Source organism: Poecilia reticulata, linkage group LG19 (genome assembly GCF_000633615.1).
Source record: "Poecilia reticulata strain Guanapo linkage group LG19, Guppy_female_1.0+MT, whole genome shotgun sequence".
NCBI lineage: Eukaryota > Metazoa > Chordata > Actinopteri > Cyprinodontiformes > Poeciliidae > Poecilia > Poecilia reticulata.
The window spans coordinates 22,103,202-22,128,013 of NC_024349.1; the positions used below are offsets into that span (position 1 = coordinate 22,103,202).

Sequence of the window (24,812 nt, forward strand, 5' to 3'; positions counted from 1 at the left end):
CACACACACACACACACAGCTTTATGCATTTAGACCAAACAGTTCAGTTTTGATTTCACCTGAACAGATTTGCTGTGTCCCCTACATGACTTGTGCTAAATTTGGTGGAGCAAATTTGTCCAAAATGCATAGCTCTGCTAATGATGTGGTTGGATTCTAAGATTCAAAGAAATCTATCTTAAGGGAGATGCTAACAAGATTCTCTTTCTCTGTGTTTGTGTGTGCTCGCTAGGGCAAGTTCAAGGTAAAACTTACAGCCCAACAAATGCTTGGTGAACAACCTGTCTGCAAAGTGGATCCAGGAGACAAGGAAGGTACAATCAAAGTAAAACCGACGACCTTCAGCTCTGCTGTCAATGTGAAAGCCTCAGTTCTGTGTGAAACCTGTGACTGTGAGAAGGTTTGTTGAACCCATTGAAGCACCAAAATGTTCCTTCAAGGTTATCTTCTTGCCTGTTCTATAAAACAGACTCATACGTTTTTGTCTTTTCATGTCTCTTCTTCAGACACCCACTCTAAAAGCTAAACGATGCAACGGCAAAGGAAACCTGGTGTGTGGAAAGTGTCTCTGTGACGATGGCTGGTGAGACTGGGGGATTATATTTTGTAGCATTCATTTTTTTTCCCCTCTCTTTGGTATTATAAGACTCCTGTCAGATGCGCCACAGCTACTCAGCAATGTCTTTGCTATTTGTACCAGGGCGGGCGCCTTCTGCAACTGCTCAAAAACCTCCAGCTCGAGCAAGAGCCAGTGCATTGGGCCCGGCATGACAGAGTCCTGCTCGGGCCGTGGAGACTGTCAGGCATGTGGTACCTGCGTGTGCTACAATCCGGACCAGTACGAAGGACCCTACTGCCAGTATGACAAGACCCAGTGTCAACGAGTCGCAGGCATCCTTTGCAACGGTACGTTTTGTTGAAGGGACACGTCAAATCAACATGTTATTCTGACCTTCCAGAAGTACTGTCCAAAAAAAAAAATCACTCCTGCATTATTTAAGTTTTAAGGTATTTGGGTTTGTAGAAATGATCCTGGCTGCGTTATCGTCTGTACTCAGATCTGTTTGCCAAATAAACTTGGAAGTGGTATGGGTTTAAGCTTTTACAAAGAACACACACCTACAGAATTGTAAAAGCTCTCTTGCTTCCCTCCTGTCAGATCGCGGTTCTTGCGTGATGGGTCGCTGTGCTTGTTCGGAGGGCTGGGAGGGTACTGCCTGCGAGTGCTCCAAAAGCAACGAGACCTGCCTGGACAACAAAGGGGTGAGCAGAGCCAGTGGTTTACGTTCCTGTTGGGCTGTCTGATGCATGGACGATGCCTGACCCCGTCTTTATGCGTTTCAGAATATTTGCGGAGGACGAGGCAAATGCGTTTGCGGCAGCTGCCAGTGCCCAGACACCGGGATAGCGTTGTCTCCGACCTGTGAGCCAAACTTCGAGGTGTGTTAATTATTCAGTGGTGGGAAGTAACGAAGTACAAGTACTTTGTTGCTGTACTTAAGTACAATTTTTGTATATCTGTACTTTACTTAAGTAGATTTAATAATAGATACGTTCTACTTTTACTCCACTACATTTTACAGTAAGTATCTGTATTTTCTACTTCAATACATTTCTACAAAAGTGTCGCGTTACTCGTTACATCCAAGTCGCATTGCTCTTTTTTTTCCGTTAAAATGTGAAGCTCAGGGACTTAAGGTGGCGCCGTAAAATCCAAGCAATAACGTGACTTAGTGTCTGTTGTCACCCATCGCCTCCCCCTTTACTCGCACGCGGAGCTCCAGACATGTGCAGTGGTTTCCTCTGAGCGGGAGGAGATGTCTTTCTAATGTATGTAATATAATAGCCCTGCATAAGTCATGAGATATAGCGACATGTAAAATCAGCAGCGCTTCGCTTTCACAGACGGTTGGGACTTCGTCCAACTTTTAGCGTCACTTGGAAGGAAAGCTTAAGTGTTGCATCTACTAAGAAAAAAAGTTGTCACTCATGCGCTGAATTATTGTGTGAAGGTGTTGACTGAGGTGTCGCATATATGGGACAACGCTGGTACCAAAGTGCAATATTGTGGTACGATATTCAGGAACGATCCGATTCTTCTGGACGGATCTTTACTGATTAAATTTATTTCAGCTCTATGTATTTAATATCTAGTTTTTTTTATGGGAATGTGGATTTTTCAGATTAATTTGAGAAGCAATTTTGATGGGTAAAAGTAATTTTTTTTTTTGTCATGTAGCGCGGGGTGCTGGTCTTGACTAGGTCTTGGGTAGGTGGTCTTGACTACAGCACTACTACTGGCTCCTTGCCCATCCTCTCCCACCCACCTTCTTTCCATCCTCTTTCTGTTGGATTTCTTTAAAAATAAATGCCACTAGTGGCAAAAAAAAGTAAAGTTCATGTTATGTTTGGACAGGAGACAAGATTTTTCCATCCCTGAAATTATGATGCATAGAATCACATATCTAAGTCTTAACTATGTTACAGAGTAAACACAATAAAAACACGCTTTGTGTGTGGCATTGTTCATTAAAATGGCACATTTCTAATGTATTAAAATGAAATATGATCAGTAAACTTAATGATATTAGCAATTAGGTAATCCATTCAGCAAGTACTTTTACTTTTAATACTTAAGTATTTTTAAAAGTCAGTACTTTTTTACTTTTACTTAAGTATAAATGTTAATGTGGTAGTTTTACTTTTACTTGGGTACATTTTTGGTCTGTGTATTTGTACTTCTACTTAAGTAAATTTTTTGAGTACTTTCTCCACCACTGTAATTATTCAAACTAAAATTGCGGCAGGTCCAACTCCATATGTGTTGAGGCTTCAAGTCTTTCTTCTCTGATCATCGTTTGAACTGTGCATCTAGTTCTTACGGGGTGTATGCGAGGAAACAAGGAGGTGCGTCCAATGTCAAGCATGGAAGACGGGCGAAAAGAAGGACAAAGAAGAGTGCGAGAAGTGTCCCTTCCAAGTTATCATGGTGGATGAGCTGAAAGAACGTAAGCTAACGCGAGAAAAGCAATGTGATTGTTTTGAATCTAAAATGTCATAACTGTTTATTGTCATGTGTTTTTGATTTTCTTTTCAGGGGAGGAAGTGCATGACTCTTGCAGATTCATTGATGAGGACAACGACTGCACATATGAGTACACGGTTGACTCCAGTAAAGATCCAACAAACACTAAGATGCTGGTTGAGGTGCTCAAAAAGAGAGGTGAGCTGCAGGCTGCACGTATGCAAAGTTACACCCAGGGAGCTGAATCTTTCATGAGCTGCGCTCCCATGATAAGTGTGCACAAAACTTTGACAGTATTCAACAAATTATGAAAGAGGACAATTTTGCAATGGGGGTGTTTCCTTTAAATAAGAAATTTTATTAAAATCACACCTGAATAAGTTTGTAACATCTGGTTGCTGGTCACATGATGTGTGCAATGTGAAAAAAGTATTTCCATTGCAGTTCTGTGAAATATACGGAAGCCAAGAGCAGATGTTTTCTATGTTGTCTCAAGATAATGAATAATGTCGGGAAAACGAAATGAACTTGTTATCTCGAGACAACGAGATAACAAGTTGGGTTGTTATCTCGTTATTTCGATAAAACCAACCGGAAAAAGTATATGTGGAAAGCATCTGTTCTCGGCTTCCATAGGAATACACCATTTTTGTTGCAAAACCACCTCATCCTACTGCAGAAATTGTTTATTGGAAATTAGAGTTTTCTTAAAATTTTGCACATTTTTATGGTCAATGGAAATCCACCTGCTGTTAAACTCTTGCTAAAGAGTTTCTTCAATTTCAAATGCTTTCTGTACTGGCATAAATGTTGTAGATTAAATGATTTATAAAGTTACATTTTCTAAAATAGTTTGTAGCCGTGTTTATGTAGAAATGAATAACACTTGTCAGGTAGAGCGCACTCTTGCTATGCTAATTTTCCACAGTTATCAATTATTTGTTTTGGCCGTAGTTGTCATACTTTTCATAATTTCATCGCTCTGTCACCAAAAGCCACCTCATAATTTCTCTGTTGTGAAAAGATATCTCTGCTCCAGAAAGTGATTTGATTTAAACACGTATTAAACATGTTGTCTTTTCTGCATCACCCCTTCAGACTGTCCAGCAGCCAGTCTGCTGTGGCTGCTGCCGCTCATCCTGTTCCTCCTGYTGCTGCTGGCGCTGCTGCTGCTCTGCTGCTGGAAGTACTGTGCTTGCTGCGCATCCTGCTGGCAGGTAAAAGCACTCACACCTGCACATATCAAAGCTTGGCCTTCCCGAATTATGGTTAAACTGAAGAGTTTTGTCATTTTTCCCAATGCAGAGCTGTCTGGCCTTATTGCCGTGCTGCAGGGGAGGTAAATATTTAGCATTACATGGAGTAGTATTGTTTTTACCATCCTCTATAAGCAGCATTTCCTGTTCTCTTCTTGATTTAGGTCGCATGGTTGGCTTTAAGGAAGACGAGTATTTGCTCCGTCAGTCTCAGCTCACCTCCAACCACTTGAACACACCGATGGTGAGGACCGGTCCACCAAAAGGAACCGACGTGGTTCGCTGGAAGGTCAAAGATAATGTGCACCGTGCGCCCAGTCACCCGCGGGAGCTGATGCAACCAAACCCGGATGAAATGAGTAAGTCCAAGATGGATTTTAAAAGGAAAATCATGTAGTGTATGTAACATAAGAACCTTCAACTATTTTCGTTTTTTTATTCTTTTTGTTTTTTGCAGTCCAGTTCCCGATCTCCCTCCGACTAAACAGGTTGTTCTCTGAGAACCTGTCTCGCCCCGAATCAAAAGACGCTGAGCAACTCCGTGAGGAAGTGGCTGACAACGTGAGTTGGGTTTTGGATGTTGGTGGGCTCATGCTCTGACTGCCAGTGATTACTTCCTTGTTCTTTGTTGCAGTTGAACGAGGTGTACAAGCAGATCCCTGAGGCACAGAAAGTGCAACAAACTTTATTCAGGTAACATATTTTTGCTGTCAAGAAGACTTTGAAAAAAAATTTTTTTCGATATTGATATTATTATTTTTTTTATTTTAAATATATGAAATACTTCTAAACTGCCCACTTACAATTTCCTCTCAGGATGTTGTTTTGATTTTCAATCTTCACTCCCTGCCGTTTTTTATTTTAAAGCAGTTATGAGGCACGGTGATAAAACCTGATACTGCTGCTGTGCAAGTCACTCAACAGGTTGTTGCTAGGTAACCAAAGAGTGAGTGAGTTAGTTGATGCCACCAACTTTACTTAGCTAGCCGTGAAAGGTTGAGCTGCTAAAGCTTTTCCTATGCCTACATTACCCAGAATGCTGTGCGGTTCTGGATCGAGTTCAGTTAAATTATTTAATATTCTACTGGATGTATTTTCTATTAATACTGATCACGTGTCAGTGATTATATGTATATTGTTATTGATTATTGCCCAGCCCTATCTACATTAAAATAAAGTATCTCTAGTCATAAATTGACATATATGAGCTTTTTTTTACAGACTGCAGAAAAATGCTGGAAAAAGGTAAAAAATTAAGCTCACTTTAAATTTTGTCATGATTTTTAGGTGTGTTTTATTCTGATTTCTCTGGCTCATCTAATCTCCTCAGGGGGGACTACACCATCATGGACACTGTGCTGTCAGCTCCCCGCAGAGCCTACCCAGACATAGTGAAACTTACCGAGAAGAACGTCCAGTCTGGAAACTTTGGGGACCTCAAAGTGGTCCCAGGCTATTACACTGTGGCCACAGACAGAGGTATGTGGCCAGCATTCGTACCTGTGTCTGGGTGTGACACTATCAGGGAGCTAATGACCTGCAGCCTTGAAAAACTATTCTTATTTTCCCCGTTTTATCAAAAACAAAATTCAGTGGAGAAAACGATTATCAAGTTTTTGTGATAACAGATAAAATTCTGTTGGTTAGTAATACAACTAATAAAAGCTAAAAGTTTTTTATTATTTAATGTGCAATCTCAGATTAAATATTTAATCTTTCAAAAGCGTGAAGTGTTTAATGTAGCTGTACTGTGAGTTTTATGGCTGTTTTTTGAAGTTGTTGTTTGAAGTTGTTTTGTATTAGTCTATCGCACACAGCGAGTAAAAATAAGTAAGTATTATTTTATAGTAAACATATTTCTAAAGGTGCTATTGACATGAAATTTTCACTAGGTGTTGGTAACAACCCAAGTAATCTGTGTATAGAAAGAAACCAAAACAAATAAGTTATGTGTAGTAATGTGAAATGACACAGAGAAAAAGTATTGAACAGATGCAGAAAGGGAGGTGGTAGAAAGCCAAGACACCAAATGAAATCCATCCATGATCAGAAAACCATCCTTCTCCTTCTTCTTCTTTGTTTTATTGGCGGTTGGGGAACAGTTGAAGGAAGCATTTCCACCACCAACTGAGAAGGAAAACAAAATAAAACTAGATCCTACTATACCATTTATGCTATATTAAGAAATAAAATATAGCCTTCTAGCATCTGCCTCAGAAAGCCATCCTGCTCCTCGTCGGTATAACTGAATATCTGCTGGTTTAGTCCAGTAGAAAAGGTGCAGTTCATCTTTAGTGAATCCGTTACTCCCCTGCAGAGGCTGCAGGAGCCGTGGAGTTCCAGGAGGACGTGGAGATGGTGGACGTTCACGTGCCACTGTTCGTCAAGGACGACGACGATGACAAGAAGCAGTTGAAAGTGGAGGCCAGGGATGTGCCGCTGGGCATTGCAACAATTGTGAAGCGTTTTGTTAACATAACCATCATCAAAGAGCACGGTGAGAAATCACGTCATAGGTTTCCATCTGAAAATTGGTTGTATTGAAATGAAACATTTGAACGTCGTTGCGTATGGATGGCTTTTATTGAATCTTCACCTCTGTCACCGTAGCTACAAGCATCTTCTCCTTCCTCCAACCGAAATACACGTACAGCAGAAAGGATGGTGTGGCACACATCCCCATCAGCAGAGAGATCATCGAGGATGGACGCACACAGGTCACCTATAGCACTCAAGATCTCTCTGCCAAGAATAAGAAGGTAAGAAGACGTGTGTTGCCTGTTTTGTGTTGACATAATGTGTGAAACCCTCTGTAGGACTGGCATATAGAGTACAGCCTGATTGAACGAACCACCACTAAGAGCTCTTCCTGCTTGGGATTTAGGACTACATGAGTGTACAAGGAGACTTGTCCTACGCTCCGGGTGAGACTCAAAAGATCGTTCCTGTCCGTTTGCTGGAGCTGAGTGAGAAAGATGGCTTCTTGGAAGACAAACCCATCAAGCAGTTTGCTATGGACCTCAGTAACCCACGCCAGGGTGCCAAGCTGGGACGATACCCAAGAACCACGGTCACCATCTCAGACACACAAGGTGAATGAAAGGAGAGGTGTTTGGATTACGTCTGACAGCTCTGCCGTTGTTATTGACTCCAGTTGTTTTATATCTTTTTCTTTGTCTGCTTAAGAACCGAGTGTGATGATGTTCAAGAAAGGTAACCAGAACTTCAGCACCTTAGATCAGACCTACCCCATCCCGGTGGTGCGCTCCTGCAATGAAGACAGCCCCGCCACCGTCAAGTGGCGCACCAAGAAGTCCCAGCGCTTTGATCTTTCTGGTTCTCTGAAGTTTGCTCCGGGAGAAACGGAGAAGAATATAGTGATCGAACCCTTTCCCAGCTCAGCCCAACCAGAAACCTTCCAGCTGGAGCTGTACGATCCCAGCACTAATGCCGTTGTTGGTGAAAGGAAGAACACCGTTGTGAATATCACAGAAGGTGATATGAGAGCACCTTTAATATAATCCTTATTCCATAACATTGCATCAGTTCCTGTTCTTTTCAAAAGTATTCATACCCCTTAAAAAACATTGTCTCACTTTCCAATGTGTTTTATTGGGTTTATACCTGAAAACAGCAAAAAAGAAAATATATAGTTTTCACTTTCTTTTTTAAGGGGAGTTCTTATGCAAAATTCGCATTTTGGACATTTTTCTACTTTCATTTGGGTCTGTACTGCCTCTTGTACTGCCCACGAGCTTAAAAAACATCCAGGCGGTTTTTGGCAACAAGTTAATGTTTTTTGGTGTCTGGAAAATGATCCATTTAAAAAAATCTCCCAATTATTGATCAGCTGTATGCACTGCATAATGGCTGCTGGAAAAAAACAGTGTTTTGTTTTTTAACAAATGCAAGCCACAATGATTTTTTTTTCATGAAAATATAAGACAATGTATAATTTAATTCTATTTCACATTTATTCTCAAATTAATGTCAGTCTGTCACATAAAATCCCACTAATCTGGAAAACTTCAAGGACTATGAAAACTTTTACAATTCACAGAATTTAACTAATGTCTCTTTTGTTAGATACTGTACATTAATCCGTGTTTATTTTATTCCTCTGGATATTATTTTGTTCTTCAAGAACCAAGATCTCTAGAAACTGCTCAGATGCAGTCGAAGGGCTACGTGAGCCCGAGAGGCACCGCCCCTGGCGGTTGCCTCCTCCCCCCGGGAAACCTCAAGGCCAAAGCAACGGGTCCCAGAAACATCCGTCTGAACTGGGATCCGCCACCGGGTAACCCTGTGGGATACAAGGTACGCCAAGCTGACCAGTTGCCTCATTCCAGTTTGAATCGACCGTATCATAAGTGGGACTCCTGATGTGCATCTTAGGTGAAGTACTGGATCTACGGCGACCATGAGAAAGACGCCCAGGTCCTTGACGTGAGGACGCCTCAAGCCGAGCTGACTAATCTGTTACCCTTCTGCGATTACGAGACACGAGTTTGTGCCTACAACTCAATGGGAGAGGGCCCTGACACCAACATCGTTAGCTGTCAAACACTGGAAGACGGTAATCTCTCGAAACTCTGGAGAAGAAAGTCTGGTGCATATTAAGCTGTACATGCAGGACATTCACTGCACTACGATGAAAGTTGTTTGTGTGTTCTTTAAGTGGAGTTGAAAGTCACCCGTCTGTTTCCCTGCAGCGCCCGGGGAACCTGGTCGTCTGGCCTTCAACGTCATCAGTCCAACTGTCACTCAGATCAGCTGGGCGGAGCCTGCAGAGACCAACGGCGACATTACAGCTTACGAGGTCATTTACACGCCCATCGATGACGAAATGAGTAAGAGAGTCTCCTCGAAATGCTCAAGCTATACCTAGACTATCCAGTTCCAGTGTAATACAGTCTTCTCTTTAAATAGAACCAGTTGGAGGAGCCAAAAAAGTAAAGATCGACAACCCAAAGAAACGAATGCTGTTGATAGAAAACCTCCAGAGCGCCCAGACTTATCAGTACAAAGTCCGTGCCCAAAACAGCGTAGGCTGGGGCCCCTTCAGAGACGCTACCATCAACTTGGCGTCTCAGCCCAGCAGACCTATGTCCAGTGAGTTTGTGCCAAACACATCTGGTTCTTCAGCCTCGCTCCCTCTGAAAGACATTAACTCCTTTTTGTTTCCGTCTGTAGTTCCCATCATTCCAGACGTTCCTATTGTGGACGCTGAGGCAGGAGACGAGTATGACAGCTACCTGATGTACAGCAACGATGTGCTGAAGTCGCCAACAAGCTCCAAGACGCCAAGCGTTTCGGGTGATGGTGGGTACCGAGAACCAAAGCCACACACAAATATTGATGCCCCTTTTTGTGATGTCATAACCACAAATGTTGATGTATTTCTACCAAATAAATTTTATTTTTTGACCTACATGTAAAAAATTTCACACCAAGCAATTTGTCACAATGGGTTTTATAAAGGTATATTAGACAGTTCCTCCGGGATGTTGCAATGTTTTTGTTACAGATGTACAGAGGTTGTGGCAAAAATGTTCTGAGCTTTTTTATTTGCCATAGAAAAGTTGACATTTCTGAACATAACCGTCCCAAAAAAGGACTGAATTTGAAAAAGGCAAATGTTTCTGTTTAGGTCACACACATGCTTTCATCTTGCAGGTTTGACTTTCAAGAGACATTTTAATTAATTAATTCAAGTCAAACAGGAACTTAGATTAGAAGGGAGACTTGTGGATTGGTCAAAATTCAGCAAGTTGCACTGGTTAGTCAGAAAAGAAGGAAATATTAGAATTGGTAAAATTTGCCGTATATAGTTAAAAGACAAACAATGCTACACTTTTCAAAATTGTGAAAAAAATATATATATATTTTCCACTTTCAGAATCCTGCACAAATTCATGGTGATCTGTCTCACAGATTGCAGATGAAATACAGGAACCTGTGTGGTTACAATGTTACAAAAATGTGGAAAAGCTCAACTAGTTAATAAATCTGCACACACTGAGGCTGAGTGTACTCACTCAGCCTCTCAGGCACTCAGGCACTCTTGTGCCTGTGCACAAGAGTGCACAGGCACATAATAGGAAATACTATTATTTCCTTTCACCAAGGAAATAATAGTATTTGCTGTGCTTTGTGGCATGAATCATGCAGTGGTTTCATTGCTCCTTAGACTGACAGGAAATGCTAAAGACAGAAACGACAACATGAGTATTGCAAGTAATTTTCCCGGTTTTTTAATTTCCTTTTTGAAATCATCGCCTCATGAGGACCCTTTCAGTTTTTCTAAGCAGTTTTTAATTCTCAGATATTCTGCGTGGGATGTTAGAAAGGCCTGGCATAAGTTCCCCTCCACATTTTCAGAAAAGCTGAGAAAGCAGGGAGTATCAGAGGTGAAATCTTTCTGCATTTTTCATCACCTCCATCTGGCAGACATTTTACCTGTAGGCAACGCCCCAGATTAATCTCCATCTATACGCACACATGAGCGACTACAGCGACTACCCTCAAGCTCTCTATTCAGTTGCTTCTGATTATTGTTCTGGAAGGGACTGCTGAAGTTACTCGTCACCTTTGAAACAATTTGAACTAGGGCTGAAACGATTCATCATAATGAATCAATTACTGAAATAATGGTGAAATAGTTTAGTAATCTTGTAATTGTTAACGATAGTATACAGACTCTAAAAAATATCGTATTTAAAAAACTAATTAAATTATTTGTTTATTTGCATCTTTTAATGTGTTTAATGCTGTGTAAAAAAGGCATTGGTGGTGAAATGAAATGTGCCAATTTCTTATCCGATTGCTAAAATAATCGTTGGCTGCAGCCCTCATCTGGACTTTTGTTCTCTGAGCTGAGATAAAAGTCGATTGTTATTCACTGTGAAGTTAAACAAGCCCTTCTTCCCTGCCGATCTATCCTGCCCTCGTTGCTGCTGCTGCTTCTGTGACCACCAAATCAAGGCTGGCAGCATATCGAGCTGGTGGGGTCAAACCTGGAACTCCGTCAGGTGTCATGGAAACAGCGAGTGGAGGTCATCCCCAGTCGCCTCAGCACAGACACAGAGATGAGCTCAGACGAGAAGCCCCACCCCAGCTCCTCCTTCCACACGCCCCTGCCAGGTGAAGACCGCCCCACCAGATCAACCGATAGAGTCAGGCAGACAGCAAGCATGCCTAATTGCACGGCCAGTCCTCATCCTTTTTTTTTTAACCTGTTCTCCCACCAGCGTTGAGCGTTGGCATCAACTGTCCCAATGCGTCCAGTTGATGATACAAAGGGGAGGGGCTTTTCCAGGTGCCCACCCCTGTCTGTCCTCTCTGCGCCCCATTGGAGTGGGTGGTGATCTCGAGGAAGCTTTTTGCTGTGCTACAGTACATGGGGGGGAATGCGTTTCTTGTTGCAAAGATGAGAACTTTACTGCACTTGGTTTCTTCTTCTTCAGGTGTGCGCATTTTGATGGGAAGCACTATGAAACCTCATGAAACATTTACACTGCCTTATAAACTTCTTTTGTGTGTTCATTCTCCAGTTTTTCACTAATGTGCGTGTCAAACTCAAGGCCCGACTTCAAGAAAACAGTTGTGTGCTTAAATGTTACTTTATCAATCAAATTAAATCAGTTTTATTGGTTCACTTCTAAATTAAAATAATCAATCCCTCCACTTTTTTGAAATTCCCACAAAATCAACAGAGCCCTGCATTTTTCACACTACTGCATAATTGTAGATTCATTGCAAATTTTCTGCAATAATGGTCAAAAACAATCTGACCGCTAACTCCCACCTGCAGGTGGCAGTATTTCATACTCAGCCTTACTTGATGTCAAGCTACAGTTAATACAGCTAGTAACTAAAACGCACATTTGCAGTAATACATAAATATTGCAAATATTTCTAAGTTAGCACCACAAAATCTGTGATTTTGATTGCAAAATAATCACAAAAACAATGTTGTGACTGGTCAATGTCAAAATGTCAGTACGTTTTAATTTTAACAAGTACTTATCAAATGCAGACACAGCTATTTATTAATATTTTAACCCATTTTTTTAAGGAGCTTTAATGATACATTCTGGCACAACCAACCTTTTGAGAATATTCGTGATCTTAACATGGCCCCAAAATAAATGAACTCAACACGGATTTTGCAGATATAAAACTTACAGTGTGCCGTACATTTGTATTCAGACCTCTTTTCTCTGATCCCCCTAAATTAAATCCACTAAAACCAATTGACATCAGAGGTTTTAGTGAGGTTTCCCATCAACAGAAGTGTAAGCTGCTAAAAGATGACAGTCTGTATTTTTACCAGTCTGGCTCTGATTGTTGTGTCTTGCAGATTACATGTCGAACGGCAGGTGGGAACAGAACTTCCTTTTCCCAGGAAGCTCAACAACCCGCAACCTTTCAGCATCATCTTCTCCCATGTCCACTCTGAGCTCCAACTACAAAGGCGGAGCGGGCGGCTCCTTCACCACAGAGATGCACACCACCTACATGACTGGGCCAGGTAAGGAAGATGGACGCCAGCTGCTGTTCTGAGCTTGGACAAAGTTGTTAGGTGTCTACAAAATACTTCAAAAGCAGATCAACATGACAAATGGTAACAATAGAAAAACAAAACACATGGGGTACATAGGGCCAGGCCACAAATCAATAAGATTATATGTTGTGATAGACGCATGATCAATATCAATAGATAATACATCTGTTAGAATATTCAATGAACTCCAATGCAGAACCGCACAGCATTGTAGGCGGAGGAAAGGCCAGCCTCTAACGGGCAGCTAAGCTAGGCGAGTGACATCAATCAACTCACTCACTCTTTAGTTACCTGGCAACAACATATTGAGTAACAGCAGCAGTTTCAAATTTTGCCACCGTTCTTCATAACTGCCTAGGAATAAACGACAGGGAGTGAAACCTGTGGATATAACGGGAAAGTCACATCACCAGTTAGACAGTATTTTAGATATTTAAAACAAAAAAAACCCAAATACTTACTGACATGTTGGCTGATGTGAGACACTTGCATTGTGATGTGTTTTTCAGCCATATCGTCCAGCCTTAGGTGTACATATGTCTTAAATAAAGAACAAAAATTATAATTTGAGCAAATAAAAACTTATTTTCTAGTTTCTAGAGAAACTACAACACTAAAATAAATTTCAAATGGGAATCAGAAACTAAAGTCTCAATCTTACCACGGCAGTATCAATCCGATACTGATATCCAATTAGTGTCGATATTATCGATACTTTGGATCGATCAGCTCAGCTCTAATGCGTTCTCTCTCTCTGTTCTTATGCAGGAAGCCCCCGCAGACAAGACATGATCGGAGGGGGGATCCACACGACCGAAGTCCTGATGAGGAAGCGCTCAGAGAACAGAGGATACACAGATGAAAATATTCGGGACTCCATCGTCATAGGAGACAATAAGTTCCCAGATCTGAGTGAGTTCCCATCAAGCCTCTGAGCTGATTTCACTAATTATTACAGCGTTTAGTTCCTCCTGTCTCTGCAGAAGACAGACGTTTATCTTGGCGTGTGATAGTTGTTCGGACATGGCAGGTAAACTGTGTGAGCGCATGAGACTGACGGCTTGGACGTCTGTCAGCAGGGTTGGGGCCGCTATGCTGACTATCGCTCTGCTTTCTGTTTACTTCCCTCCCTTTCTGCTGTTCTGTGTTCTTCGTTCTCCCTGCATCTTCTTCCTCCTCCCTCTGCTAAAAGCGCCACCAGGTGGGTTCGGCTACGCTGGCTTGCAGAGCAGCTCTAAGACCCAATACAGCTACAGCCTGTCTCAGGGCTCCAGGGCCAGGACTCAGTCGTCAGAGGTCAATGAAGCCCTATACAGCCTGGACAGCGTGCTCCAAGGTAAGTCCTCCACGTTCATGCATGAAGGCAGCGGACGCATTTGCCACGTTTGCAAAATGCAACCATCTTTGTCAGTGGCGGTTTTTGATATGGGCGGTTGCCCAGGGTGGCATTAGTAAGGAGAAAAGCACAAGCATCGTGTCCAGTCAGTGGAGAGTCGGCGTCCCCTGCTGCTGAGAACAGGAGGAGTATTTTATGCCGTTTCAGAATCTAGATAATTTCCTGCAAATTGTCTGAATTCATGCGAGAACTACCACTGTTCTGGCTCATCTTCATTTCTGCTTCACTAATTATCTGACATACATGAAGTCAGTCTGTGTTTACCAAACATTTTTATACCTGCTTTGTCAACCAGTTGATGTAATTTCTTGTAATCTTTACAGTTATTGTAAAAAAAAAAAAAAAAAAGAACCTTTCTAGATAAATACAATGACATTGTTCATCATGTGTTCTTGAATCTCTATAGATTAGGGCATTGTTTTTTTTTATTTTTATTTTTATTCTTTCTTTGGGTTGAGACACAGAAACAAACAACCTGCCTCTGAGGTTTTCTCACATGAGCCTTTCTGTGTCCGTTCAGATGCCCGCCTCTCTCCTGGCGTCCCAGACTCGCCCAGCAGGCTGGTGTTTTCTGCTCTGGGACCGACCGCACTCAAAGTCAGCTGGCAGGAGCCACACTGTGAGAAAGACGTTCTGGGGTACTGCGTCCTCTACCAGCTGCTCAACGGAGGTCCGTTCAGTGTTTTCGTCTTTGGAACCGCTTTCAGATTAGTCTGGTATTTTCACTGTAACCACCATGCTGCATGCTCGCCATTTTGTCTCCTGTAGGAGAGACGAAGCGCCTCAATGTGACGAACCCGGCCGAGAACTCTGTGGTCATCCACGACCTGCTGCCCAACCACTCCTACCTATTTAAGGTGAAGGCTCAGAGTCAGGAGGGCTGGGGTCCAGAACGGGAGGGAGTCATTACCATCGAGTCAGCTGTGGACCCCAAGAGTCCCCTCAGTCCCATGCCAGGTACCGGATCCGCTGCGTTGCACTCCTAACTCGGAGAAAAGTTTGTTTTTATTGCATTACCTAAGATGTAACCTCTGTCCAGGCTCGCCGTTCACCCTGAGTACGCCCAGCGCTCCGGGGCCGCTGGTGTTCACAGCCCTGAGCCCCGACTCACTGCAGCTCACCTGGGAAAAACCACGGAAGCCCAACGGGGACATCTTGAGCTACAGGGTCACCTGCGAACAGCTACATGGTGGAGGTGAGGCAAAATAAATAAACAAACAAACAAAAAAAACTCCTATTTTTGCCGTGCACCTTTCCAGTATCTCAATGTTTAATCGTGATTCTGTTCTGTCTAGGCGACATGCGCTCCTTCAATGTAAGCGGTAACAACGCTGAGACCAGTCTGACTGTCCCAAACCTGACTGAGAACGTCCCGTACAAGTTCAAGGTTCAGGCTCAAACCACCCAGGGTTTTGGTCCCGAGAGAGAGGGCATCATCACCATCGAGTCTCAGGATGGAGGTAGGAGATTGTGAAGGAATGGTGGACATGTTTATAGCTCTTAAACTTTTCCATATTTGTCATTATAGCCATAAACTTTATTTTTTGGTGTGTGGAGGAAGTTAAAACTGATCATTACTCTGGCTGAACACACCATCCCCTCCCTGCAGCATGAGGCTGTAGCAGTGTTAGTTCTTCACCAGCGACAGGAAGCTAAATACAGGACAATTCTAGAATAAAGCCTGTCGGAAACGGCAAAGACATAAAGCCTAAACATTTAGCCTGAGCTGCAATTGAATAGTTTTGATCAAATCATGCTCATGGCCTAGTCAAAGTTCAGGCTGAACTGAACAGACTCAGACAAAACCTAAAAATTGTTGTCCACAGTTGTTCTCCATTCAAACTGAGCAGAAAGCATTTTGTAAAGAAGAATGGGTTAAAAAAAAGTTTCTAAATGTGCAAAGATGGTGAAGTTGAAGTTTGTACTTCTGCACTTGATTTTCTCTTTTGACTCAGTGGCTGTTTTGCTCTCTTTTCAGGTTTTGCAGCATAATGTTTTAAGAATTAATAATAAAAAAAAACCATTTTAACAGTTTGGTATCAAATGAAACCTTTGTCATCTAAAATCCAAAGTTTAATTTAACTTGGCCCTCACTGCTTCCTGTAGGTGCCTTGTCTCAGTACAACAGCCAATCAGTGACAAGGAGGGAAGTTTTCCAAATGCCTCCAGAAATGACCACAAGAACAAACGTCTCCCACACCATGATCAACGATCCCTACTTCTCAGGTAAGAGGAAAAAAAAGTCGATCCTGTCTGTCTTATAATCCAGTGGGTTCCCGTTTTAAACTGGAGCTGCTCTCCGTTAACAGATGGGATGATGATGACTCAGCACACGGAGACGGGCAGCATGGTGAGCCGTCAGGTCACTCGGGAAGTGGTTCAGAGGAGCGTCACAGGAGCATCCACCGTCACAAAGAGAATGTTTTATGAGTCTTAGGAACTTGTGTGAGCGATGCTCATGATAGCATCCAGCCTGAGAATTGATCACAAAGCCAAAGCGCAAAAAAAGTGTTTCAGAGTTTGTACATGTATGTGTGTATAGGGTAAGACTGCAACCAAATAAATAAAATTGAAGGTAAAGGCTACTTTTTACTGTTACAAACTGTGGTCACCTTCTTTTTCCCCACAGTTTCCCACTTTATTGTAGTTCTTGACTTCTTACCCTAGGGTTTATAACTTCATGTGAGAGTAGTCCCTCTGTTGGCTGACATCCGCTAACACACCAGCCTTTTAAAGAAGTTATATCCTAAACAATGGCTCAATAATCCAAAATAACATCCCTATCCTGTCATCCAACTTTCATCTTAAAATTTAAATGTTTGAAAGGTTTATCTTTACTGTCACTGTGGAATTTTAAAGGGCTTTTGTTTATAAATTATTGTCTTAAAGTGTGTGGGTTTTTTTCCCCGTTCAAGATATACTCATAAATTTTCAGTTTTTACAGTTCTGGTTGTTCACATCCGCACTAGCCGGTCGCAAGCCCAAGGCATGCATGAGTTTAACAAGGAATCAGAAATGAAACATGCTTGCTCATTTAAAATGTCTGCACTTCATTACAGCTGCAGTTTTATGCATTTTCTTTATGTGGCTAATTCAGCATTGTTTTGGTTCAGTAGATTAATGGAAGACATGATACCAGAGAAAGTATGTTTAAAGACAAAGATTGTATTTGCTTGCTGCAGGTTCTACTGTACTTTGGGTTCATGAGAAATTTTTTTGGAAACATTTTCAGATTTTTTTTTCATAAATATACAGATATAAGTTGAACAGTTCAGACAATTTTTACTCGGCATGTATCATTCCCATTTAAGCAGGTCCATTTTTAAGCATTTTTTGTACATCAATTATATTGCACTTAATAAAGATTTATATTAAAAACATTGACTTCTTCTAATGACTGACTGCATTATTTATGTATGAGATCACAGACAAAATGGGACGTTTCTAATTTATTCATGTTTACCATTGTTATATTTAGCACAAAAACAACAGCTCGAATGCGTAAACAAGCTCATGCCTGGAAATGTTTGCAGGAAGCTTTAGAAGAAGAATCACGCAGAGATTAAGAGCTCACATGCGTCAGTCCAGTCTGATTATCTGCAGAGGAGCGCTTGCTAACACACACAGGGACAGCCTGACTGCACCRAGAACCTTTATGCTTCCACTTTAAACTTCAACAAGTCATGAAAAATGTACGATAAAAATGCGTAGTATGAAAATCTAATGTTTTTTTTTATGTTCTAGATGTTTCTCTAAAAGCTCAGAGTGAAAAATCACCCAAAAAATGGCTGTTTTTACCTGATGCTTAAAACATTTATAAGTAAAATACAAAGAGTCCAATTCACTATGTCTCCATGAAGGCAGAGAAACACAAAGTTGTAATGTGGATGGATAGCAGTTCTGGATCCTGATCTCACAAGGCACCTCACAGCGAGAGTCACGCCTCCTGCGCAGACTCGGTGGGCTGCGGAGAATCAGGTTTGAAGAGACCGAAGAGCATCGAGCGACTCAGGTCCACAAGCACGGCCCGGGGCAGAGGCACGGCTGCCGGACACCCGGGGGCTGGACCACCAGGTCTTTGACCACCTCCACCGTCCCGAACAGGGGGTACAGTTCCTCTGTGAAGTTCTCATTGTAGGTGTACAGGTGCGATCGCTTCTCCACGTCGTAGAAGGACAGCTGGCCCAGCTCGTAGTCCAGATACACCCCGACTTTTCTGGGCGTCGCATTTTGGGGTAAGAGGGTGGCGGGCACGGTCAGGGCTTTCAGATCCGTGCCCCTCTCCAGCCGGATGGTCAGGTATCCCGTGTCCGTGTTCAGGGAGCGGAAGCCCTGCCTCACGGCGGAGGCTTTGGCCACGCCCAGACGCCAGTCCCTCTCGCCCACCTCCACCTCCCAGTAGTGGCGCCCGGAGGAGTAGGCCTCCTTGCCCACGGCGCACCACCAGCCGTCGAAGCGCCCCGGGCAGGGCGGGACGACGCGGCGCTCCAGGCCGCACCTCAGCCGTTTCTCGTCAGTGGAGATGAGCAGGTTCGGGTTGGCAGACTCTGAGTCCAGGATCACCTCCTCTGGAGACACGAAGTAGACAGAAACCATTAAGAGATTTAAGTTGTCCCTGTGACGAACAATATGAAGGCGTTTCATACCTGATGCTTCGCAAATCCAGTTCCAGACTATAAAGAAGAACAATGTATTTTAAAGTTAATATCAATGTTTATATCATATATATTTAAAGTTTATATCAATGTGATATTCGGGTTTAACCTGCTCAGCCCAACAAAGTTTAATTGGTTTATGAACTTCCTTGCTTCAGTGCCATTTCTATTTGTCGCATTTTTCCACACTTTTAACTCATAATTTTTATTCGATACTGGACCAGAAATTTTAAAAAATAAAAGGTCAGGACCTGCAGGTTACCCAGTTCTGATCCAAATACATAAAACAACCAACAGCAGAGTCTTGCTAGATCAGCAATACCTTACCCAAATAAAAAAAACAATACTACGCACTAATTAAGCAATACATCACCTAGGTAAATTAGCAACATATTGTCCTAATAACCTAGCAATATCTTGTACAATATAACGTGAAACATTGTGCCTTAATGAAGACATTCAGGATGTAAACCATTGCTGCGCCCACTTGGTCCATTATAACTTACCTGGAGGTCAGGAACACCTTGACCAGTCACAAGCAGCACTTTAAACAAATGAGTCACMCTTTGCTTAAATATATAATATCATATACTAATAAAACAGCAACAGATGGATCAACTTTATATCACCTAAATAAATGAGGACTAACTTGTCTAAATGCCTCCCAGGTGGATTTTGTTTTTGTGTTCACCTGAGCTACATACTCATGGCTTCACCACTGCAGAAGGTGTCATTAGCCTTAGTGGGGATTTACTCACTAAGCTGTTTATGTTCATTGAGGGCTGTGAATCACTTAATGATATATAATCCCAATAGTTATGAAGTATAACCTCTCAGCCAGAGCTTTGGTGTTGCTGCTGCCCGACACCTTTATTACCACACATAAATATGACGTAGTAAACCAATGATAATCTGTACTTTAGGTATCTTTTCCTATTTATTCTCTGGACAACTGATATTGCTTATTATTCTGTACAACTTTAACAACTGGCATTTTAAAATATTTTTAAATAAGAGATATAAAAACAATTCATAATCATGAAATGATTCACTTTTAAATGACTTAAATCAAAGTCATTTAAGATGTGGAGTCTTTTTATGAAACACCTTTTAAACTTTTAGTGTCGAGAAGTGTGTGCCAGAAAAATTTCATCCCTTGCTTAAGTCATCCACACTTACCAGAGGACCAAACTAGACACAAATGGAGGATTTCTTTCCTTTCTGTTTTTTTAACGTTCCTCCCCTTTTCCCTCTTATATTATGCTGCTGCATGTTGAAGTTGTGATTGCACTGTGCAGGATCATTATGCAACTGGAAAAAAGTGTTAGAAGTACTCTTACATTGTTTTATTTATAAGTTTTTATAGACTAAATACAGAGGTATGTCATAGCTTTTTTAAAGTAGTATTGACTGTCTTCTGTAAGTTTGGATAAACTGGGACTTGCTCCCACATCACCTGAACATGTGAACTTACCTCCGTGTGGGATGTAGCGCACCGCATCTGAAAGAATAAAAAATCGTTTAAATGAGAAAAACTTCAATTCTGACACGTGGGGGTTCATCTCTGTTCCACTCACCAATCCTCTGGCTCCTCTGCTTCTTCACCAGCCACTGCTTGGTCACATCCTCCTACACAGAAACACACAGAAACACAAAGCTAAAGCAGGCCAAGGTGAACTGGACAGCCAGGTAACAGGATTAGCATGACTGGCCATCACACAGCAGCTCACATGCAGCGTTTCATCCACTTCTGAGCCGATTGCTACTGGCCTGGAAACAGATCTGCTGTGTTTTTACTCTACTTGGCTGTGAGCTCGTCTCTATTAGCAGCACTAAATGTTAGCAGGGTACCGAAAGCAGTTCAGACCTTTACTGGGCTGTCGGCGTTCAGCACAGCCAGCATGATGAGCTCCACGGCTGGCAGCAAGTTGGGGAGGCGGCCCCTCTTCCACTGGAACTCCAGATCGTCCAGCATCATGAGGACCGGCTCGCCTGGCCAGACAGGAGGCTGGACACAAACAAACAAACAAACAAACAAACAAACAATCAAACAAACACCACAGTGAGACTGCTGACAGCTCCAAACTAAATATGACTCTGGGATTATCCAGGCTAATCATCCTCATCAGACATGAGCAGGGAACTGGGTCAGACTTTAATCACATACTGGTTAGCTTTGTGTACATTCACCTGGGCCCTGCTTTTAATCTCCCGGGTCCAGTCCAAGATGACCCTCCTGTAGGGGCCCATGTCGTACTCGCCCTCCGACTCCAGCATGCACAGCAGGTGGCCCTTCCAGTCCCTCTTCTCTGGCTTCTCGTACTGGAACTCGGACGGCATGATCTTGTGCTAAATGAGAGACGGAAACGTTTTGAGAAAAAGCAGGAGACTTTTGTTTTTTTTCCAGTTTGACGCCTCTTTGGCACCTGCACTCTCTTTTCCAAAATGGCAGCCCAGTCCACGATGAAGTCTCTGCAAACGCTGGCAGGCCAGATGTCCTCGCCGGTCCAGATGTGGCTCAGGATGTTGGATCTCTGGGAAAACCACAACACCAGACTGAGCCGCCATGTTTCAAAGCCACAGCTGGCGATTACCAACAAAGTTACGGTTTCAAAACTCCTCACCAAAGTTGAGGAGTTGACTGGCCAGAATTTTCTCTGGCTTTGTCAAACTTTACCAAGTAATGTAATGCTACAACCTTTAACAACTGTTGCTGTGAACTGTCCACCAACTGGCTGAAATATGGCTGTTATACTTCTCATTGACTTACGAAAAAAAAAAAAAACTTGTTTGGAGATAGTTTCAGCAACAAAATTAAAATTTTTGATGATGAAACGATGAGATGTGTGTATAATATACAGCCTTCAGTAGGCTGGCTACCTGAGCAGATAGCCTGACTAACTAAACTTTTAATATCCACTTATTATTTATGAAGCTATAAAAAAACAGCTGAAAAATGACATAAATTTCAGCACAATAAGGACTTRACATCATTAGTGTCGCCATGCCATTTGTTGCACGTCTTCCCTTTCTCTCTCCACCTTATTTTTCCTGGCAAATTACTGTTCACTAAATACCAAAAACTCAGGAAAAAGCAAACTACAACTAAATAGAGTTTGTATAATCTATACTTTGCTCATTTCTACTCATAACAGTCTAAAAAAAAACTTAAATAAATGCTATATATCACGTTAATATAACAGCAATAATCAATGTGCTGGTGGCGGTGGGAATAATTGCTACTTTTGTGAATTTAAAACGTGAGATGGTTTTTGTTTTATGGTTTTGTCTGACCTGACAGATTCTGTTCAGCTCCCGGCCCAGCTCCATGATGAACAGCTGGCTCTCCACCAGCGGCTCCTTCTTCTCCTGCTTCACTCTCTTACGAGACTCCTTGAGGAGAAACACGAGATTTAGGACCGGAGGTTTGTGGGCAGTTGTTGTATCGTTAGACGCATTTTAAAATCCTGACAAGACTTTTAATTTATCATGTTAATTATGTTTGTAAAAAAAGAAAAAAAAACAACAACAAAATTAACAGCAAGTCTGAACCACTTTTTTCCACTTAAGAGTTTGACAGTAACTAATTTCCTCAGTTCTATTTACTTTAGCAACTTCTTTTGTGGGAAAAAAAGAAGTACTTTAAGGAGCATATTTACTAAGCTGTACTTTTTAAATTTTACTTCAGTAACTTTGTGATGAAGTAACGCTACTCTTACTCCGGTAAAAATTTCTGGATTCTCTTCCCAATGTGAATAATGTCACTGAATGATTTAACCAAAAACCTCATCAGACACACACCTGCAGCTCTTATTAAAGTTTCTTTTACTAATTTAGATTTTTTTTATATACCTGATTTTATTGTTTTTCAGCTGCATTATTTACAATTAACTACTCCACTTGTATGAATTATTTTTATTCTGATCTTTAAAACACCAACATTTCCAACTGTCTCTATATTCTGGTCCGTCTGAAGACGTCATTTTTAAATATTAAATGACTGACGTTTCCATCGGTTAGTCKYCTTATTACCAAATACTTTTTAACTCTCGCCTCACTTAGTGTACTGCTACCTATTACTTTTACTTGAGTAAAAAATATGCCAAAGTATGGCTGTAAAAGAGTAGCACTACTCCAACTATTACTGTATTAAATAAAAATCAATCATTGTGAATTTTTGAGGACTACTTAAAGTAACTGGCGCACTGAAGTGATATTTCCAGCAAAATTTGACTATGTCAATGAAACATGTAAAGCTCACGTCACCTGTCATATACAGTATGTGTTAATGTGCTGTCAGTTCGGTGCCGATACCTTGAGTCTGATCTTGAGCTTCTTGGCCGGCTCGATAAGGAACTGCAGGCAACCTTTCATCATGCTGGCGGCCGGAGAGCGAGGCCGATGCCCTCTGCTGCGATAATAAAACAGCTTTAGTACGCTGGCACTCATTCTGTCAAGAGCTTGAGGGGGGCAGGAAAAAGGGAGCGGAGGGGGGCCCTCCCACCACCACCACCCTCTACGACTGCAGCTCACCCCACAGCCCCGCACACACACAAAAAAAAGGAAAAAAGTGATGAGAGAGCACAAAACGCAGATTTATTTGCGATGGCAAAAGAGAGGGGAGCACAGGAACAGAGGAGCACTGCAGAACTTTGAGCACGGCTCTGCGCTCAGAGCCCACGGAGGGCTCATTATCAGGCACCCGGAGCTGTCATCATTACACCAGAGAGGAGGAGGAGGAGGAGGAGGAGGAGGACCGACCGCCCACTCCGCTCACCACAACACCACAGAAACAGACCCCCCCCCCCAAAAAAAATAATGCACAGTCACAAGATTTTCCTGACACGCATGGGTCGATGGAGCTTGATCCAGAGCTTGAAAACTGCAACTTTATTTCCCTGGAGTTGTGAGGCAGCAGAGACGATTTTTTATATATATATAAATGGGGAAGGAGAGGTGGTGGTGGTGAGTGGGTGGGGGAGTAGGAAGGGGGTGGGGGGGTTGGACTAGCTTGCTGTTGATTCAGCAGTCAGTCCGCCCCTGCATGCCAGTTTGTTGCGCTGAGGGGATTTGCAGTTCGTTCTGTGATGTAGAGAAGGACGCTGGGCCAAAAAAGATGCTGCTGTGGACATTTAACTGGATTCCTGGAGACTAAAAAAAAATATATTAAAAAAAAATGCGCCTGAGAAAATGTGCAACTCAGAAAGCACCATCTGGTTGGGGAGAAACAAACAGAAGTCTATTTGTACTTTTTAAAATCGTTAATAACTCCTCAATATATATAAAATATATATAGCAGTGTTACTATGAGAGGATGCGTGGCTGCCCGCACACGGTGCAGTTATGGCAGGCAGCTGCCACTATCACTCATTGTCTGATGGAAACAGTGTGGTTACCGGGAGCTGAGCGTGTAGGTGGGGGAGGAGCTGGAAGATTAAAGGAAATCCGGGATTACCACCCGTGCCACTGCAGTACAAACACATGTAGTGACTTTCTATTTTAGGAGTGAACCTCTGCCTACATCTCCATGTCTAAATAGACGGTAAAAAAAAATAAAAAAAATTGTGCGGGGAATATTTATATAATGGTGAAATAAATAAATAAACCCTCCTTTAGCGAACGCGGCGGTACACAACGGAGTCAAAATGAGGGTAAAAATGAGTTATTTGCGAAATTCTGCCATTTTTCTTGGAACGATAACACCGCTTTTCTCATTTTAGCTTAAAAGAAAATATATATAAATGCTCACCTTTCTCTATGAGAAATTGTTGTCCTCGGGGAATTCTGCGCGGTTCGTCTGCTCACTAGTTGTCACCAAAAGTGATTAAATCAGAGCTCCGCCATTCTTCACAGGAGCCGCTCATCTGCTCATCCACTTCAGCCGCGGAGCCAGACAGCAGAGCGCGCGCCCTCA

The 24,812-nt window shown here is 42.2% G+C and overlaps 2 protein-coding genes across 4 annotated transcripts; one reads left to right on the plus strand and one right to left on the minus strand.

The window, feature by feature from the left end:
• Positions 1–124: 124 nt before the first annotated feature.
• itgb4 (integrin, beta 4) lies at positions 125–17,624 on the plus strand. Its single transcript, XM_008438031.1, has 34 exons — positions 125–148; positions 233–400; positions 507–583; positions 701–906; positions 1,160–1,263; positions 1,345–1,440; positions 2,876–3,008; positions 3,098–3,223; positions 4,124–4,242; positions 4,331–4,364; positions 4,446–4,640; positions 4,739–4,842; positions 4,916–4,974; positions 5,503–5,526; positions 5,612–5,760; positions 6,599–6,778; positions 6,892–7,040; positions 7,166–7,373; positions 7,468–7,776; positions 8,426–8,598; positions 8,677–8,857; positions 8,994–9,131; positions 9,211–9,393; positions 9,475–9,603; positions 11,266–11,424; positions 12,644–12,814; positions 13,616–13,759; positions 14,040–14,183; positions 14,764–14,913; positions 15,012–15,200; positions 15,283–15,438; positions 15,539–15,703; positions 16,350–16,469; positions 16,553–17,624. The coding sequence occupies exons 1-34, from the start codon at positions 125–127 to the stop codon at positions 16,678–16,680; spliced, it is 4,794 nt and encodes a 1,597-aa protein (XP_008436253.1). The 3' UTR covers positions 16,681–17,624.
• Positions 17,625–17,677: 53 nt separating this feature from the next.
• LOC103481942 (butyrophilin subfamily 1 member A1) lies at positions 17,678–24,812 on the minus strand. Of its 3 annotated transcripts, none has more exons than XM_017310794.1 (10): positions 24,648–24,812; positions 23,213–23,306; positions 22,193–22,291; positions 21,325–21,432; positions 21,089–21,247; positions 20,766–20,906; positions 20,476–20,527; positions 20,373–20,399; positions 18,890–18,916; positions 17,678–18,811 (listed from the first exon to the last, which is right to left on the minus strand). In XM_017310794.1, exons 2-10 carry the CDS (start codon positions 23,273–23,275, stop codon positions 18,252–18,254), a joined length of 1,236 nt encoding a protein of 411 aa, XP_017166283.1. In that variant the 5' UTR covers positions 23,276–23,306; positions 24,648–24,812; the 3' UTR covers positions 17,678–18,251. The 3 variants fall into 3 exon arrangements, with proteins under 3 accessions (XP_017166283.1, XP_008436001.1, XP_008436000.1); XM_008437779.2 differs by having other exon boundaries at positions 23,213–23,309; XM_008437778.2 differs by lacking the exon at positions 24,648–24,812 and having other exon boundaries at positions 23,213–23,605.

Bases quoted from the DNA above. Each gene is read 5' to 3' on its own strand.
- LOC103481942 (XM_008437778.2), bottom strand. From the start codon at position 23,347: ATGAGTGCCAGCGTACTAAAGCTGTTTTATTATCGCAGCAGAGGGCAT. The intron at 20,528-20,765 runs GTCTGAACTGCT...GTTTCTGTGTAG, and splicing joins ACGCCGACAGCCCAGTAAAG to GAGGATGTGACCAAGCAGTG. The intron at 18,812-18,889 runs GTATGAAACGCC...TCGTGTCTCCAG, and splicing joins CTGGATTTGCGAAGCATCAG to AGGAGGTGATCCTGGACTCA.